Genomic DNA, 19,771 nt, shown 5'->3' with positions numbered 1-19,771 from the left:
AAAATGTTTTGTGCGACTGACTTAAAGTTAAGGAAACTTTTAGGGAAAAGATAAGGGGGAAATGTACTTTTTATGCAACTGGGCCCTGGTCTATAAGCTTTTGTTTGCTTCATCGGTGATCCATTTGTAATGCAGATGTGTACCCATACTGTCAGATCAGTGATATTCTTTCTGAAGGAGGAATTCTGTAAATGGATCATTAACATTAGCAAAAAACATTGGAACGTGAAATATTTTACTCTGTCATTTTCATTACGTCATTGACTCACGCCCTGGTGACGTGCTGACATCACGAGGCCTGTTTGGGAAGAGGAAGAAGAATTAAAAACAACAGCAGCTCCGCTGGGCGAGTGACATCGAGAGAGAAGATACGAGACTAGTTGCTAACATTGTTGAATTCTGTTAATTGCTATAGAATTTGTAGTATCAATTAGTGTTGTTATTTAGCACAAATATGTCTTTGTTGGGGAAGTTATTTGGCGCTGGAGGTAAAGGTGGGAAATCGGCTAGCCCTCAGGAGGCGATCCAGCGACTTCGAGACACTGAGGAAATGTTGACGAAGAAACAGGAATTTTTGGAGAAAAAGATTGACCAGGAACTAATCACTGCGAAGAAGAATGGCACAAAAAATAAAAGAGGTGAGACCTATGAGAAATGCGATCTTATTATGTTGCGTCCAGATACTATCGGAAACTGGGACTAGGTAAAATGAACGTAGTATTTGCACAGAGCTTCTTATACTATAGTATTGGTTGATTCTGGTACTTTCAGTTGGGAAACTCAGAGCTCATGTTTCTACGAGTTTCCTAGTTCCGACTACCACGTGAACGCGGTATGATTAGCTAACTGGGTAGTTTGTTAGCAGGACAACTTGACATGAAGAACTAAGTACCACAGCCACAAAGTCAATTGGCTAAGTTATATCGTAACATTTTCATGAATTTAGCCAACTTCAAGCAAAGACAGTATAGTAGGGGTAGGCAACCCTAGTCCAGGAGTTCCACAGGCACTTCATGTTTTTGATTTAACCGAGCTGGAAGACCAGGTGTGTTGAATTTAAGCAATCTCTGATCAATTAGCTAAGTAGCTCAGTGGCGCTTAGTTCGGACCAAATCCTGCAGTACCTGATACACTCCAGGAACTGGGTTGCCTACCCCTGCAATACAGTATGAAGAGATGCAGAAAATGCTTCTCCAATAGAAATTGTCGTCCCTAGATACCACAGCCACAAAGTCAGAAGCCCTGCCTACTCGACCAATCAGTTCAAGGAGTATGATGACGCGTATGCCGGTTTACGGTTCCCGGGAAACGACCAATCAGATGAGGGAGTGTGATGACGCGTATGCAGGGGACGAGGAGAGACGTTTATTTGATCTAGTGATCCATCAATGATTTGGTTATTATCTATAATAAAACCAACCCTTCTAAATGCAAAGTGGTAATCGGATGCCCTATTCAAACTCAGCTTGCAAGCTTATGATGATGTTTGCCCTTACTCGTAGTTACTTGTCTTAACCCCAAATAGGGTTAGTCTTACTCAAATAGCTGCATTGTTTTTAAAATGGCATGTAGACAAACAAATTGACACATCTTGATTTTAGATTTTTATTTTCAAAATCCACAAGGAATCCACATGTAAAATGTACACAGTTTCACAGAAATGTTCACAGAAATTACACATTTAGAAATTGGCTGATCTTTGGCTAATTTAAGATGAAAACTTTAACACTTACTTTATTTGGCACTTACTAGAGTCAATTATTTAACTTGTTTAAAATCTTGATGAGACCCTGTTTTAGTTGGAATTGGGCTGCCTGAGTAAACCTAGCTCTCGAAAACCCTTCTTCATAGGGTTTTCAGCCGTTAGCTTCGCCAACAGTTGGCTGCTTCTGAACTACAATTTCCGATGCTGTGTTTTAACGTTTAGAAACGTCAATCATCGCTTGCGAAACGGTTTTCGAAACATATGCTGATATGCCCCTTATCTTTCATATCAACGAGAAAGAATCTTTCAAATAAAAAATATACAATGAGGGAAAAAAGTATTTGATCCCCTGCTGATATTGTAAGTTTGCCCACTGACAAATAAATGATCAGTCTATAATTTTAATGGTAGGTTTATTTGAACAGTGAGAGCCAGAATAACAACAAAAAAATCCAGAAAAACGCATGTCAAAAATGTTACAAATTGAACCCTGATTGTTTTGGGTGCAGCTGTAGGATCGGGGGCAGCGCAAAGGTCAAATTGTAGGGAGCGAGGATTGCCATAATAAATAAATATGCAGCTTAAAAAATTGTTTGGTGATCAATAATATTAACTGTTTACTTACAATTACTAGCATAGGCCTACTGGTCTTTTGGTATGTCAAAATTGCTTGAAATTGATAATTTCCTCATGAAGTTTGCATTTGGAATTAATTGTTAATATTTAATTATTACTGTGGTGAAGACGCACCATAGGCATGTCTCTCCACTTGCGCATTCCAAAATCCCGCCAGTGGAGAGCGCTTTGTTCTCTTGTTGAAATGCTTGCTGTTGCTTTCTTTCACACGTTTAAATGCATATGTGGTAAATTTACACTGACTGTACAAAACATGCTCTTCCCATGACATAGACTGACCAGGTGAAAGCTATGATCCCTTATTGATGTCATCTGTTAAATCCAATTAAATCAGTGTAGATGAAGGTGAGGAGACAGCTTAAAGAAGGATTTTTTAGCCTTGAGACAATTGAGACATGGATTGTGTATGTGTGCCACTCAGAGGATGAACGGACAAGACAAAATATTTAAGTGTGTTAGTTTTTCACTCTGTTTGTCAGAACCTAACGAACAACTAGTCAAAGCTCAAACCAAGTTTATTCACCCACTGGGTCAAACCGCTGAAAAGACAAAGTACAAGTATTTATACCCTCCTATTAGGCTGAGTCTCCTCCTTGCACATCTAGACAGCCAATAAATCTCTGTTGCGAGGCAGGAACTTAGGTGGTGTGTGTGTGTAATAGAACTGTTCCTTGTCACTTCATCTGACCTGACCTCGGCCCACATTCCTCACTCCTCCCTAATCCACGGCTATCCAACCTTATCAGTGACTGAAACCAGACTGTTACCATTTGGCCCTCTCCATAGGATCCATTAGATTTAACAATAACATTATACATGTAAAGTAGTTCTAGTATAGTAACATGAATAAGTATATATTTTAAGCTAGAATCCGACAAAGTGCCTTTGAACAGGGTATGGTAGTAGGTGCCAGGCGCACCGGTTTGAGTGTGTCAAGAACTGCAACGCGCTGGGTTTTTCACGCTCAATAGTTGCCCATGTGTTTCAAGAATGGTCCACCACCCAAAGGACATCCAGCCAACTTGACACAACTGTGGGAAGCATTGGAGTCAACATGGGCTAGCATCCCCGTGGAACGCGGCGAATTGAGGCTGTTCTGAGGGCAAAAGGGGTTGCAACTCAATATTAGGAAGCTGTTCCTAATGTTTGTACGCAGTGTATATTCCTTCTAATCCTACAATAATTGCTAGCGTTTAATCATTCCATCTGCGTAACCTTGTACCCCTGCACATCTACTCGGTACTGGTACCCTGTGTAAATAGCCAAGTTATCGTTTCTCATTGTGTATTTATTATTACGTGTTATTACTTTTCTATTATTTCTCTATTTTATTTCTCTATGCATTGTTAGTCTACACCTGTTGTTGATGAAGCATGTGACAAATACAATTTGATTTGATTCAACACTTAGACATTTCTGTTTCATGTTTGATACGATACATTTTCATTAAACCTAGCATTTCTTACCCTCTGAGTGGGTGCAATGTTTATTGTGCACATGAAAGTTCGCAAGACTCATGAAGTAGAAGTTCTGTTTATTTAATGTATGGTTTCCTTTGTTCATATTTCCCGGGTTATGTCGGAGTGCTGTGTGTCTGTGTCCTATGTCTCTGTCATTCTGGTTGTGTGTAATAGGAGCGTGCACGCCTCAGTGCTCATAGAAATAGGCTATGTTGCCTGCGCGCCACGCCTTGGAGTCAGTACCTTGAATAAGATAAAATGATTGTTCCATGTATGAATGGTGATTACATTTTATTAATAATCATTAAGACGAATGTACCAATGTATGTGGAAATGTCATTTTACATTGTAGAATCAGTTTATTGGTTGTAATTGTATGGTCCTGGGATGGGCCAAGTGCTTATGTACCTGTTTGACAGATTCAGTTTGGTTTCTCAAGGGGACACTGTGCAGTCTTGCCCTCTACCTGTGTGTTCAAATAGAACAGGTTAAGCCTGATACAGAGGCTATTTCATTTGAGCTATTGCCCGTGTATATTTGGTAAATCTACTTGTGTATTTTGTATGATATGGCGGTTTCATCATTGGATTACCAAGACCAGTAAATACATCTACACAATGAGCACGTCAACCTGCCTTGCCTTCTGCTGATTTCATGCAGAAGGCAGTCCCCTATTTTACAATCACATAATCAAAATGTGTTGTAGACAGGGGGTGCTAGTGAGCAAGCCATGGAGTAGGTCACGTTTTTCCGAGCTCCTGCTGAAATTGCATTTATTTAATACTTTGCTTTGACCCAAAAAGAACTAGGAAACATTGCTTTTGAATGATGTGCTTTACTTTGTTCAACTTTTATTTTTGTTTTTAATGCGTAAATGGCACATAACCTGCAAAAGTTTAAGTTCAGCGGAGTCACTGACAAAAGAAAAAACACTAGGCCCAAGACGAGGAGCTCGAGTTCCTCAACAAGTGGGAGCAGCGGCTCCTCCCCTCGGCTCTGCGAAAAAATAAACACTGAGGATTTGAAGGCCGAGATTCTTGCTGCCCTCAGAGCGGACATTTCATCTATACTCAAGTCGGAACTCAAGGAGGCGCTCAGTGAGTACTTTAATTTTATTAAGTCAGAGTTACAAGCAGTCAAGAATGAACTCGCAAAGCATACAGCAATGGCTCGTACTGAACTGGATACAGTTTAAGAAAACTGTCTCTGACATGGAACAAGGCTTGTCAACATGCTCAGACGACACGACTGCGCTACAAACCACGGTTAAGAAGCTCGAAACTGATGTGGCTAGCCTTAAGGAACAATGCATTCATTAACAAGGTTATATGCGAAGATCCAACATCAGGATCATGGGGTAGCTGAGGTCCTGGGCTCAAGTTCTACTTCATCGGTCTCAAAGTTATTGAAGGAAGCTCTCAAATTGGATAAAGACGTCCTTATAGACTGCTCACATTGGGGCTCTCAAGCAAGAAAGCCTGGCGGAAAACCTTGCGTCATTGTGGTCAAACTACACTACTATCAGGATTGTATTGATGTTCTTCGTGTGCCAGAGAATTTGGCCCACTTCGATGCAACGGAGCACCCATCTCTATCTTCCCAGACTATTCCCCCAGCGTTGCTCCTGACCGTGCCGCTTTCAACGATGTCAAGCGTCTGCTCCGTGGACGGACCGACGTTCGGTATGGTGTGGCTTTTCCTGCCTGGCTCCATATAACATACAACGGCACCGAGAAAGAGTTCCAAGACCCCCATAAGGCGATGGCCTTCGTAAAGGTGAACATTCTACCGAGGTTGGACGAAGCAAATGGCTGAATATTTACCTATTTGGCGATTAGGGTAATGGACAAATGTGTCTACCACTGCAGACTCAGTCTCTCTTTTGTAGATACTTTATAGCGTTGCCAGTGGTATCAGTTGATATTGTTATTTATAGGTAACGTTAGTGCCTTAGTTCTGGTGAGTCAATTCTTCTTTTGTTTTAACGTTTTATTTTATTACATGAAGCTGCTCATTTCTATGTATCAATGGTACCTGTATCCAAGGTAGATAAAGCACAGTTCTATTATTAGGTTACGTCATTTCTTTAAAGACGTTGCTGCTAACTTAGTGGTATTGCTGTAAGATGTGATTTATAAAGAAATGTATACTTTCTTTTAAAACAGCCTAGTTTTGGGTTGTAAATAAGTATTCATTTAAAAAACATTTAAATCCTTCACTATTTCAGCAGGGCTCTCTACTCGATAGGTTTAGTGTTCCCCACTACAAGCACATTCTGGGGATTAGCGGTTACCTTGATCTATTAGGTGACCAGGGTGGGTTTTATTTTTCATACCAGACTTCAGAGTATTGTTTGTTTTATGTTTTTTATTCTTCTTCAATTAAAAAAAAAAAATGTATTAGCTGTTTTTGGAATTTTTTTGAATGGATCAGTTTTTATTGTAATCTGGCATCTATCCTTTTCCCACCTGACTTTACATGGCTAGGCCTAATATCATGAGAGAGACAGCTGGTTGCTCTGTCACTTTTGCTAGCTGGAATGTTAAATCTTTAAATCACCCAGTGAAATGTAAATGGTTCTTTCTCATTTAAATCACCTTAAAGTAGGTATCGCCTTTCTTCAGGAGACACATCTACGTATTTTCAACTACTCATTTAAAAGGAGGGTGGATCGGTCAATCATATCATTCCAATTTTCATTCTAAAACTAGAGGAGCAGCCATTTTAATTAGTAAATGTCAAGTGTAGAGGCAGACTCAGCAGGCCGTTTTAATTATTGTAGTACGAAGACTGTATAATACACCTGTTATCTTGGCTAACATTTATGCACCAAATTGGGATAACAGTTCATTCTTCACAAATGTATTTTCTCGATTACCAAATATGGACACACACCACCTAATACTAGGTGGTGATATGAATTGTGTACTGTCACCCAATCTGGATCGTAGCTCATCCTATTTCCGACTTCAATGTGGGACAAGACAGGGATGTCCTCTATCCCCTCAGCTGTTTGCCATCGCAATTGAGCTTTTAGCCATAGCAATACGTAATAACACCACTATCAAAAGGTATTCGAAGAGGGGGCTTAGAACATAAAGTTTCACTCTATGCAGATGACAAGCTATTATATATGTCTGATCCTTTAACTGGTCTTGCAGAGATCCAGGTTCTACTAAAGACATTTGGTAAAATATCTGGGTATAAGGTTAATCTACAAAAAATGCAAACTTATTTTAGTCATGTGACTACACAGAAATTGAAATAAGCCAATTTCCCTCCCTTGATACTCTGCCTGAAGCAGGATCTTGAACGCTGGGATTTACTTTCTCTTTTTTTGGGCGGAAGAATTAACACTGTTAAAATGAACGTATTACTTACGTTTTTATACTTCAACGTATTCCTATCTTTCTGACAAAATCTTTTTTTATCTCCATAGATAAAAGCAGATATCAGTTTATCTGGAACAAGAAAAACCCTTGGATACATAAGAGCGTATTGCAGAGATCACGTCCGCAGGGTGGTCTAGCACTTCCAAACTTTCAATATTATTACTGGGCAGCTAATATAAGAATCACTCGATATTGGATAACAAAAATTCCTGATGTTACAGGCCCGAAATGGTTGACCTTGGAGATCTCATCCTGTGGCCCCACCTCCTTAGCTGCCTTACTCTGCTCAACTTGCATTAGCTGAGCCTGTTTCCAAATACACTAAAAACCCTATTGTGAAACATTCTCTAAACATCTGGAAACGGTTCAGCCGATCGTTTGGTCTCAGTGAAATTTCAAGTTCTGCCCCATTATTAAAGAACCATACATTCTCTCCATCATTATTAGACCAGGCGTTTCATATCTGGTCTGGAAAAGGGATCTCCTCACTGACCGACTTGTACATTGATATGGATTTTGCATCTTTTGAACAGTTAGTACAAAAGTTCAATATTCCTAGATCCCATTTCTTTAGATGCCTGCAAATGCGTAGTTTTGTATCTTCATACTCTAGTCACTTCCCATCACGCCCACCTACCTCCCTTCTAGATTATATTTTTAAAAGTGAACCCTTATATCAAAGGGGGCATAAGCTTAATCTATACGTTATTAAACTAGCACAATCTGAATTCCATGAACTCTCTTAAGAACCAATGGGAAGAGGATGTATGTGAACAACATTCAGACGAAACTTGGCAGAGTATGCTTCAGAGAATATATTCTTCATCTAGCCTATATGTCTAAGACATGCTGTAATTCAATTTAAAATAGTTCATCGGCTGCATTGGTCAAAGGCAAAATTATCCAAGATTAGACCAGAAATACATCCCAATACATCCCTTTTTTTTTTTTTGAAGTTTTCTAAGATACTGGAGAGACCTATAGAACCTTCTGCCTTTATTGCATTATTCGGAGTGGCACCACAGGAGGCCGCTCTAAACGGTTATATTGGCAACATGCTGGCATTTACCACTCTTCTAGCTAGACGTCTTATACTTTTTAAGTGGAAGGATCAGTTTCCTCCTACTTTTAACCATTAGATAAAGGAAGGTATGCTACATCTTAAGCTAGAGAAAATATGCTACTCCGTTAGGGGATCTGCAATTACATTTTATAATATCTGACATGGACCCAGCTAATTTCACAACTCCATAAACCAACCCAAATTTAGAATTTTTATCATTAGTTCTTTTTTTAAAACTATTTGATTATATTACTCATTGAATGTCATGCCTGCTTTCAGTCTGGTTTTGAGGTGGGGCTCTGTTAGAGCATGGGGGGGTTGGGGGGGGTTTGATTTGGTAGGGGATCCGTGTGTGTTCTGCCCTCTACCTGTTCTGTCTGTATAATCATAAAAAATGCCAAATTTTTTAAAAAACGTTGGAGAGAAAAAGCTATTGTTGTAGACGAAATAATGAAAATGGCTGTCTGGTAGCCTCAATAAATAGACAAAGATTTGTAGTTGAACAATTCATTGCATGTATAGATTTAAAAAAGAACTTGACTTCAGACTTGACTTGAAAAAAACTTGTGACTCGACTTGACTCAAGGCTTGACCTGTCCTACTTGGGACTCGACTTGAGACTCTGACCTTGTGACTTGAGTATAAATCATGTCAAATTACTTATATTAAGCAAATCAGACCGCACCATTTACTTGTTTTTATTTTATTTTACGGATAGCCAGGGCACGCTCCAACACTAAGACAGAATTTAAAAGCGAAGCATTTGTGTTTAGTGAGTCTGCCAGATCAGAGGCAGTAGAGATTACCAGGGATGCTCTCTTGATAAATGTGTGAATTGCACCATTTTTCTGTCCTGCTAAGCATTCAAAATGTAACTACTACTTCTGGGTGTCAGGGAAAATATATGGAGTAAAAAGTACATAATTTTCATTGGGAATGTAGTGAAGTAAAAGTTGTCCAAAATATAAATAGTAAAGTACAGATACCCCAAAAAACTAATTAAGTAGTACTTTCAAGTATTTTTACTTAAGTACTTTACACCACTGGGAGGAGGGAGCGGTGTGGGTGAGAGAACAAGATTGTCTGGTCTGATGAAACCAAGATTGAATTCTTTGGCCTGAATGCCAAGTGTCACGTCTGGAGGAAACCTGGCACCATCCCTACGGTGAAGCATGGTGGTGGCAGCATCATGCTGTGGGGATGTTTTTCAACGGCAGGGACTGGGAGACAAGTCAGGATCGAGGCAAAGATGAACAGAGCAAAGTACAGAGAGATCCTTGATGAAATCCTGCTCCAGAGCACTCAGGACCTCAGACTGGGGCGAAGGTTCCCCTTCCAACAGGACAACGACCCTAAGCACACAGCCAAGACAACACAGGAGTGGCATTGGGACAAGTCTCTGAATGTCCTTGAGTGGCCCAGCCAGTGCCCGGTCTTGAACCCGATTGAACATCTCTGGAGAGACCTGAAAATAGCTGTGCAGCAACGCTCCCCATCCAACCTGACAGAGCTTGAGAGGATCTGCAGAGAAGTATCTGAGAAACTCCCCAAATACAGGTGTGCCAAGCTTGTAGCGTCATACCCAAGAAGACTCGATGCTGTAATCGCTGCCAAAGGTGCTTCAACAAAGTACTAAGGGTCTGAATACTTATGTAAATGTGCTAAATCATTATTTTTTTAAATTTCTATAAAACGGTATTTGCTTCGTCATTTTGGGGTATTGTGTGTAGATTTAATTATTTTAGAATAAGGATGTAATGTACAAAATGTGGAAAAAAGTCAAGGGGTCTGAATACCTTCGCCTCTCCCGAGTCCATACGGGAGTTGCAGCGATGGGACAAGACTGTAACTACCAATTGGGGAGAAAAAGGGGTAATATATTTATCATTATTTTTGGCACTTTTTACCCCTTTCTTCCCAATTTCGTGATATCCAATTGGTAGTTACAGTCTTGTCCAATTGCTGCAACTCCCGTACGGCCTCGGGAGAGGCGAAGGTCAAGAGCCATGCATCCTCTGAAACACGACACTGCCAAGCCGCACTGCTTCATGACACACTGCTCGCTTAACCCGGAAGCCAGCCGCACCAATGTGTCAGAGGAAACACCATACAGCTGGCGACCGAAGTCAGCGTGCATGCACCTGGCCCGCCACAAGGAGTCGCTAGAGCGCGATGGGACAAGGACATCCCAGCCGGCCAAACCCTCCCCTAACCCGGACGACGCTGGCCCAATTGTGCGCCGCCTCATGGGTCTCCCCGTCGCGGCCGGCTGCAACACAGCCCGGGATCGATCTCGGATCTGTGGTGACGCCTCTAGCACTGCGATGCAGTGCCCTAGACCTCTGTTCCACTGGGGAGGCCTGAAACAATATTTTCTGACTGGACATTCTGTGCTGCTTTGGTGGAATTCTCCGCTTGTATTCCTCTCATGCTTTCTTTTACATATTTATTGAAATAGGCTATAGAAAATAAGAATATGCAAATTACTCTGAATGTTACTCGTGCTGCTCTGCACTGCCCTGCTCTGCCCAACTCGGTTCATTACTGTGCGGCGCCAGTCAAGTTCAAATAGGCTAAACCATCGACCGTCACATCACGATGTCGTCACCGTCGACAATGGCTGTCCGTCATCGTCGATAGACGATAGTATCGTAATATCGCCCAACTCTATCATGTACTATAATAACTCTAACAACCAGATCAAAATTCAGAATAATTAAAAACATAGCAAGGTAGATAAATGTAGACAAGGAGTATTTGGCAATGGAAAGTGTACCCTGAACCAACTCTAAGGGGCACAATTGTACTCACTTGCAACTTTGGACCCTTTCCCCACAATATATATATTTGTTCTTCAAAGGCCAAGCCTGGTTGAGGAGTCATACTAGAGCAGCTAGATTGGCCAGAGCGGTGATTAGACTTGACACATAACAAGGTTAGGGTGTGTGGACTGTGGAGTCAAAGATGGAGGCCTATAATCTGTCAGATGGTAAACAACAATAAAGCAATAGAAATAGACCCACACCTCTGTTTTGCTTAGATGGTCGACTTCCATGGCTCCGTTTCTCTCTCTAACCCTCTGTGTATGACATGACAATTGGCTACGTTTTGCTATCTAGGCCTAATCTGTTAACTCACACACATTAAAATGGTTATTTGATGGAGCTGTAATTCAATCTAGCTCACACAATCCTTCTAAAACTATGGGACTGTTCAGATAATCAATAATTGAGTTGATCCTTTCAGTGGTTAATGATTGGTAGTCTCTCGTTACCATTCTCCAAAGTCTCACAAGAATTAACATACATGCAGGAAGCATGGAACGGAGGCTAAATGATTGGTCACCGCATGCTTGAGTGGGCTATAGGGAGTGTTAGTGAAGCTGGTGGTAATGCCTTCAGGTAGGCCTAGTTGTAGTAGCAGGGGAAATATTTGTATGTCAGTTGATGTCACTGACATGTCAATAGTTTGGTATGCTAGCTAGCCTATGTTTAGAGAGTAGCCTAACCTAGGAAACAAAAGCAAGCTGAAGCCACAGGACAGTAAGACATTAGGCAAATTAGTTGTAGCATTTTTGGTCACAAATGGAGCAGGCAAATAGTGTGTACTTTCAGCATTTTTTATTAAACCTGGCTGGAGGTCCAGATGGGCTCAATCAAGCAGAGCTGAAATAAAGGCTATGAAAGAAAAAAAAATACAGATTGAACCGTAGCTCTAGTTTATATCCCTGTAATATGGATATCTTCCATACAGGAAGGTACTGTCCGCCCACACTCATTGAAACTCAACGCCATTGAGATGTGTATATATTGTTGAGTTTAGTCAGCTATTTGAACCATGTCTGAAATGAGTTCTAGGGAGGTTCAAGGTGTCACAAAATAAGATGTGATCCAGAAATCTACAAGCTATGCAGTAAAACCATCTTATCACATCTAAGATGCTTCACAGCATGTCTCATCTCAATTAAATACATATTGTAAGCTTGTGTAAGCCTTATTGTAAGCCTATACAAGGTCTCCTAGTGAATACAGAGTTAAACAAACCCAATAAAATGAACGTTATATTTTGTATTTCCTCTTGCCGTGCTATAGGTTTATTCTGCTCCATTAGTATTCCCACCCCACATATCCTCTCACAGTCGCCTCTCCTTCCTCTCCTCTTGCATCCAGCTGCTCTGCAGGCCTTGAAACGGAAGAAGCGGTACGAGAAGCAGCTGGGCCAGATCGACGGCACGCTGTCCACCATTGAGTTCCAGAGGGAGGCGCTAGAGAACGCCAACACCAACACCGAAGTGCTGAAGAACTTGGGCTTTGCTGCCAAGGCCATGAAGGCAGCCCATGAAAACATGTAAGGGCCACCGCCGCTTCTGTTTCACAAATGCTCCATGAAAGACACACACACACACACCTCCAAGAATGCAACAGAGTGCCTCTGTTGACCCAGGCCCACATTGTTCTCTTTCACATTTGTCTAGTAAAAAGCATGAGGTGACGCACACCCAAAAATGTTTGTAGAGGTGCTGACTAACAGAGAATAGAAAGAAAGTCACACACTATATACAGTGCATTCGGGAAGTACTCAGACCCCTTGACCTTTTCCACATTGTGTTACATTAGCCTTATTATAGAATTGATTAAATTGTTTTTCCCCCCTCATCAATCTACACACAATACCCCATAATGAGAAAGCAAAAATACGTTTTTAGAAATCTTAGCAAAAAATTAAATAATAAAACAGAAATATCACATTTACATAAGTATTCAGACCCTTTACTCAGTACTTTGTTGAAGCACCTTTGGCAGCGATTACAGCCTCGAGTCTTCTTGGGTATGACGCTACAAGCTTGGCACACCTGTATTTGGGAAGTTTCTCCCATTCTTCTCTGCAGATGCTCTCAAGCTCTGTCAGGTTGGATGGGGAGCGTTGCTGCACAGCTATTTTCAGGTCTCTCCAGAGATGTTCGATCGGGTTCAAGTACGGACTCTGGCTGGGCCACTCAAAGACATTCAGAGACTTGTCCCGAAACCACTCCTGTGTTGTCTTGGCTGTGTGCTTAGGGTCGTTATCCTGTTGGAAGGGGAACCTTCGCCCCAGTCTGTCCTGAGTGCTCTGGAGCAGGTTTTCATCAAGAATCTCTCTGTACTTTGCTGCGTTTATCTTTCACTCGATCCTGACTAGTCTCCCAGTCCTTGCTGCTGAAAGACATCCCCACAGCATGATGATGCCACCACTATGCTTCACCGTAGGGATGGTGCCAGGTTTCCTCCAGACATGTCGCTTGGCATTCAGGCCGAAGTGTTCAATCTTGGTTTCATCAGACCAGAGAATCTTGTTTCTAATGGTCTGAGAGTCCTTTAGGTGCCTTTTGGCAAACTCCAAGCAAGCTGTCATGTGCCTTTTACTGAGGTGTGGCTTCCGTCTGGCCACTATACTATAAAGGCCTGATTGGTGGAGGGCTGCAGAGATGGTTGTCCTTCTGGAAGGTTCTCCCATCTCCACAGAGGAACTCTGGAGCTCTGTCAGAGTGACCATCGGGTTCTTGGTCACCTCCCTGACCAAGGCCCTTCTCCCCCGATTGCTCAGTTTGGCCGGGCGGCCAGCTCTATGAAGAGTCTTGGTGGTTCCAAACTTCTTTCATTTAAGAATGATGGAGAACACTGTGTTCTTGGGGACCTTCAATGCTGCAGAATTTTTTTTGTACCCTTCCCCAGATCTGTGCTCGACTCAATCCTGTCTCGGAGCTCTACGGACAATTCCTTCGACCTCATGGCTTGGTTTTTGCTCTGACATGCACTGTCAACTGTGGGACCTTATATAGACAGGTGTGTGCCTTTCCAAATCATGTCCAATCAATTGAATATACCACTGGTGGACTCCAATCAAGTTGTAGAAACATCTCAAGGATGATCAATGGAAACAGGATGCACCTGAGCTCAATTTCGAGTCTCATAGCAAAGGGTCTGAATACTTATGTAAAAAGGTATTTCAGTTTTGTATTTTTAATAAATGTGCAAACATTTTGAAAAACCTGTTTTCACTTTGTCGTTATGGGTTATTGTGTGTAGATTGATGAGGGAAAAAATTATTTAATCAATTTTAGAGGAAGGCTGTAACGTAACAAAATGTGGAAAAAGTCAACCTGTCTGAATACTTTCTGAATGCACTGTATCAGGGATTCTTGAAAGTAGGGACAATCCTTGTCAGGGAAACGTAATTGTGTATAGTTAATCAAATGGATTTTGTTGCATTATGATGATTTGTTACATTTAGGGGAATTTTATGAGGGGAAAGATTTAGCTTTTGGAATTTAAATATTTTAAATATTAGTAATTTACATGTCAGCTCTATGCCCGGAAATGCCCTTGTCCAGAGCAAAGGATTCCAATTTCAAACTCTCCCCCCCCCCCCCCCCCCCCCCCAAAAAAAAAAAGTATTAAAAAAAGTTTCAATAATGAATATTAACTGAAAGAAATCTTATGTAGTTTCTTGCAATAGCTCTCTCTGTCAGGAGATTTGGTCAACTCCATAAGATTTGTCTAAAAACCTAAATTAATCAGAAATTAACAGGGTCAGTTAAATTTGCTGGACCCCAGGAAGAGTAGCTGCTGCCTTGCGTTCTGCCTACAACAAAATCTCTTGAATAGCTCGTTTTGTTTCAAGATGTTGCATTGAAAGTGGCTAATATTGTGTTGATTCGATCACAATTGCCACAGTAAAGGGAAACGTTGATAGTGTTAACAGGGAAAACTCTAGAAAAGTGGTCACCAACCTTTTCTAGATCACTTTGAGTCAAAATGCAAGCAGAGATCTACCGCTCAGATTTTTTTTTAAACATGACTTAAACAACGTAAGCCTATGCAACATTAACCAATTATAAACAGTCCTGTAGCAATGAGGTTTGTGCAGTAAGCTATAGGCCCAATACATTATCACCGCATATTGGCTTTGCTTGAATTGCCCTGCCAATGAATGCATTGTTGTTCGGGCCATTTAAAAACAATTATATTTCCAAATTTGAGGTAGTCTATATGATCACACTGGTAATAGATTTGTTGTTGTATTACTTGTGAAGCACAGCTGAGTGAGCATACGTTTAAATAATTTGCTTTTTATTTGACTGGGCTGATGGTGCCTGCATCTGATAGTCAGTCTCAGCGGAGGGAGAGAGCAGCACACTGAGGGGTCCGCCTCTCAACATCCCTCCGCTCTCCCTTTCCTCCACTGACACGGACCAAAAAGGGACACCGTCTTCCAGCTGATGGCGAAACTCGAGTCGCACCGCATTATTTCTTCCTCATGCACAAATTCATGTTGTTACTCCTATTAACAGCGAAAGTGAAATATTCCTCGATATTAAAAGACCCAATATATAATAATGACAACAACGCAAGCCTATAGATACACTTTCCTATTCATTCATTACTGCTGCAGTGCTTGTTGTATTTTGTATACTCTGTGTGCCTTCAGAAAGTATTCACACCCCTTGACTTTTACAAAGTGGGATTAAAATAGATTTAATAGTCATTTTTCGGTCAACGATTTACACAAAATACTCTGTCAAAGTGGAGGAAAAATTCTAACATTTTATAAAGAAATTATGAAAAATAAAACGCATATCTTGATTAGATAAGTATTCACCCCCTGAGACAATACATGTTAGAAAAATCTTTGGCAGCGATTACAGCTACGAATCTTTTGGGCTTAGGCTCTAAGAGCTTTGCACACCTTGGAAAGAAGACTGAACCAGGTTTTCCTTTAGGATTATGCCTGTGCTTGATGGGGTAGTCAAACCACTATTATTGAGTCCATGCAACTTTATTATGTAATTTGTTAAGCACATTTTTACTCCTGAACTTATTTAGGCTTGCCATAACAAAGGGGTTGAATACTTATTCGCTCAAGACATTTCAGCTTTTCATTTTTTATTAATTCTGAAAAATTTTCAAACAAAATTCCACTGACATTATGGGGTATTGTGTCTGGATCCGTGACAAACAATCTCAATTTAATCAATTTCAAATTCAGGCTGTAACACAACAAAATGTGGTACAAATAAAGGGGTATGAATACTTTCTGAAGGCACTGTAGAGTATGCGACTTTATTTCTTTTTATACTTCACATTTGTGACAGCATTTTATTACATTATTTATAATGCAAAGTGACTAACACAAATTTCTGCAGTGAGGTTGATTTTCATTTCCCATATCTCTATCCTAAATCTTTTCAATGTAAATGTTTTGGAATTTCATCATTGCAGCTCATGGTGTAGTAATGTCATAAATGGCTGGTGCTAGAAAATCTTTCAGAATACCACTATTATTCTTTCCCTAATTTGCTATGAATGATTTCCATTACAAATGAAATGGTCTTTTTTATTTTTGCCCACAGGGACATAGACAAAGTGGACGACTTAATGCAGGACATCACAGAGCAGCAGGAGCTGGCACAAGAAATCTCTGACGCTATTTCTAAACCCGTAGGGTTTGGAGAGGAATTTGATGAAGTAAGCTAAAGCTAAGAAGCTGAGTGGGCATGTTTCAATGTTTCCCATACCGAATGGTTAGTGCAATTCGAAATCCTTGGGACGTCCCTTCCCTAAACCCTAACCTTAACCATTAAAATGTCAACTTCAATGGGGTAGGGACGTCCCAAGGATCCCGGATAGCAAGGACCCGTACCGAATCAATCAAACTGCAGTCATCTGTCGTTGTTGTTTTAAAATGTATCCTTATCTTCTTTGGATATATAGACCTGTCTAGCCCTTAATGACGTTTCCTTTCTTTGTTTAGGATGATCTCTTGGCAGAATTGGAAGAACTGGAACAAGAGGAACTAGACAAAAACCTGCTAGAAATCGCCAGCACAGAGAATGTACCGCTGCCAAATGTACCCTCTACATCCCTACCTGCAAGACCAGCAGGTAATGGATATATTGGCTTAGCCACTCAAGCTTAGCCAGCTGTAAAGCTAATGTCTCTTAAGATCACTGTCAGAAATTAAATTTACAATTGCAATGCCTTTGTTTATAAAATATTGTCTGTGGAGAGGAGGGAGGGAGAGAGAGCATTCAGCCCACATTTTTTGTTAAAATGCACACAAAAACGAAAATAATTTGGTGCGACCCCGGCGCTACCCAACATGAAACACTGAAAAGTCAATGTAATTGTCATCAGACATATGCTACCTCAATCTTTATTTATAGGCAGATTGAAAAATCTTTCTAGCTCTATTAAATGAATGTGGTTCGTTCTTACAGTACAGAAGAAGCAAGAGGAAGACGAGGACGACATGAAGGATCTGGAGGCATGGGCCGCCAACTAGCCACTGCTGTTACTCCATAGCTGCTACAGGTGGAAAAGAAAGACTCTATGGTTTAGTGTGATGTGTTTGTATTTGAGGAAGGAATAGGGAAACTCTATGAATAAACAGACTTTAAAAAAAATTATGGACAAAAAATCAACTTGACAACCTTTCGCTTACTGTCAAGCTCAGCCTCCTATAGAGGGACAATGGCATGTTTTACCTTTGACAACCAAAAGTCCCAAATCTCTGGAGCAACCAAACAGAAAAAGCTAATTAGAAATGTGTTTTTTTCTGTACGTCCCTCATTCTCTTCTGTAAAGCATTGCTGCACTCCCTCCACCCCCCCTTCTCTTAGCCCACATAATATATTTTGAAGTGAAAGTATAAAAATGACTCCTCAGACTAACTTCCATGTAGAATTTCTAATACCTCATACCGTTAATGTGTAGTGCAACAAGATATTACAATATCCTGTATTCATTTTTGTTGTTCATGCACAATATCGGTGTCGTGTTCAAATGGCAATCAGCTGTTCTTGAATCCGTTTATTAAAATATGCACTTATAATATATCTATTGTACATTATATTTATTAATAGCAATTTCCAGCGTGGAGAATTTGATTCCCATTTTTAGGGCTATTGGTGTTTGGGTTAAATTTGCTTTTGGCTGGATTTATTGAACTATATCATGAATATCCTTCCAGATACTTTGGCTTTCAAACAGGCAATTATCTATGAGGGAAACTCCACACAGTGTCCTTGAAATTCTTCTCTGGGCGATGGTTCACACGGTTACGTATCTTTTGAAGTGAATGAATCTAACCTAACCTCCAACTAGTTACATTTTGCAAATACAATTACATTTCTCTTGAAATATGTTTCTACTATATCTGTTCTGGTTTGTGCAACTGAAGTGACTGTGCCCTTCTATGAGTGTGTTTGTTCATTTTCATCTTTAAGAGACATTAACACTAGAGGAGGTTTAAAAAAAAATGTTTATTAGGGTGTTTGGGCTTTTCAGAGTTTTATGATATGCTGTTGTGTATAGGAAGATCATTAATTGATTGTATTCAGACTCCAGGCAGTCAGGTTTATTTAACATCATGGCTTTTCTGAGTTTGTGAACTTACCCCACTATTTTATAGTTCACCGTGCTGCTTCAGATGTTTTCAAATTTCCTCCCAAATGTATTTTTTCTGTTTTAAATTTAACTAATGTAGTATGACAGCATTATGTTATGTCTGACATGCTCTGATTAGGTTGTGTGTGTTTGTATACGGGGCTGTTTCTTGCAGTCTGGTTCCTGTTTTTGTTTGGTCTGTCTTCCTACCCTGCCTATCACAACTTGTTCTTGTTCTAATGGTATGCCTAAATTAAACCTTTTGCCAAATGACATGCTTTTTTGTTTCGTTTTATTTTTTACTAAGAATATCTGTGCATTCCTTTATCAAGTACTGTTGGTCAGAGTTCTGGCAAGAGCTTGTAATGAGATCTATACTATTGAGAGGGCCAAGGTTCATGTAATAGTAAGTGTTAGGTCAAGGGTTATGGTTGGGCAAGGGCTATTCTTAGGCCACAGTCATCTGCTGACAAAGTCTGAGATTATGTAGCATGTATAAAAAAAATTAAAAAATGGAAAAGATTCATACAATTTTTGTTTGGAATGGCATGGAACTTCAGTAGTACTGATGTTTTATTTTCTTGAAACCTTACTTTCCCCAAATGTAAATAATTGTGTTGCCCAAGTTAGAAAGTTCTAACTTTGAATAATATTATAATTAGATCCTTTGAATTGTGTGGATAACTCTCAGAGGCTACGATGCAGATTACAGGGAAGGGCTAGAGTTGGGGCACAAGTGTTAGGTCAGTCTTCCAATGAGCGTGTGCACAGCCCTAACAATTAATTTATTTGTTTGCATACCACCGTATTGCTTGTGAAAAAAGCTCTGTTTAGGCTGTCAGCTTTATAATCTTCATTAATGTAATATACCCCAAGGTATCATTTTGGGTAACACTTCCTTTGAAGGTTGCATACATAAAGCAGAAATAACACATGACACACTCATGAAGGTTTAAGTGACATTCATAAAGCCCTTCAATAAAGCATCCATGTCATTATTTCTGTAGTTGCCATGGCGCCTAGTAGCAGCCTATGCAGAGAGCTCCTGTAAGTATGTACATATATACAATTACTTGTAAGTGTTTTAATTT

The 19,771-nt window shown here is 40.3% G+C and overlaps 1 protein-coding gene across 1 annotated transcript; it reads left to right on the top strand.

Annotated features, from left to right (window-relative positions):
• Nucleotides 1-285: 285 nt before the first annotated feature.
• On the top strand, nucleotides 286-18,953 carry LOC311134124 (charged multivesicular body protein 4b). Its single transcript, XM_084167709.1, has 5 exons — nucleotides 286-638; nucleotides 12,426-12,603; nucleotides 16,646-16,760; nucleotides 17,047-17,176; nucleotides 17,513-18,953. Exons 1-5 carry the CDS (start codon nucleotides 455-457, stop codon nucleotides 17,575-17,577), a joined length of 672 nt encoding a protein of 223 aa, XP_084023835.1. The 5' UTR covers nucleotides 286-454; the 3' UTR covers nucleotides 17,578-18,953.
• Nucleotides 18,954-19,771: the final 818 nt, after the last annotated feature.

This window comes from Coregonus lavaretus (assembly GCF_964263955.1).
Source record: "Coregonus lavaretus genome assembly, chromosome: 8".
Classification (NCBI taxonomy): domain Eukaryota; kingdom Metazoa; phylum Chordata; class Actinopteri; order Salmoniformes; family Salmonidae; genus Coregonus; species Coregonus lavaretus.
Note: the sequence above shows the minus strand (reverse complement) of the source record. Positions and strands in the feature narration are given on the sequence as shown.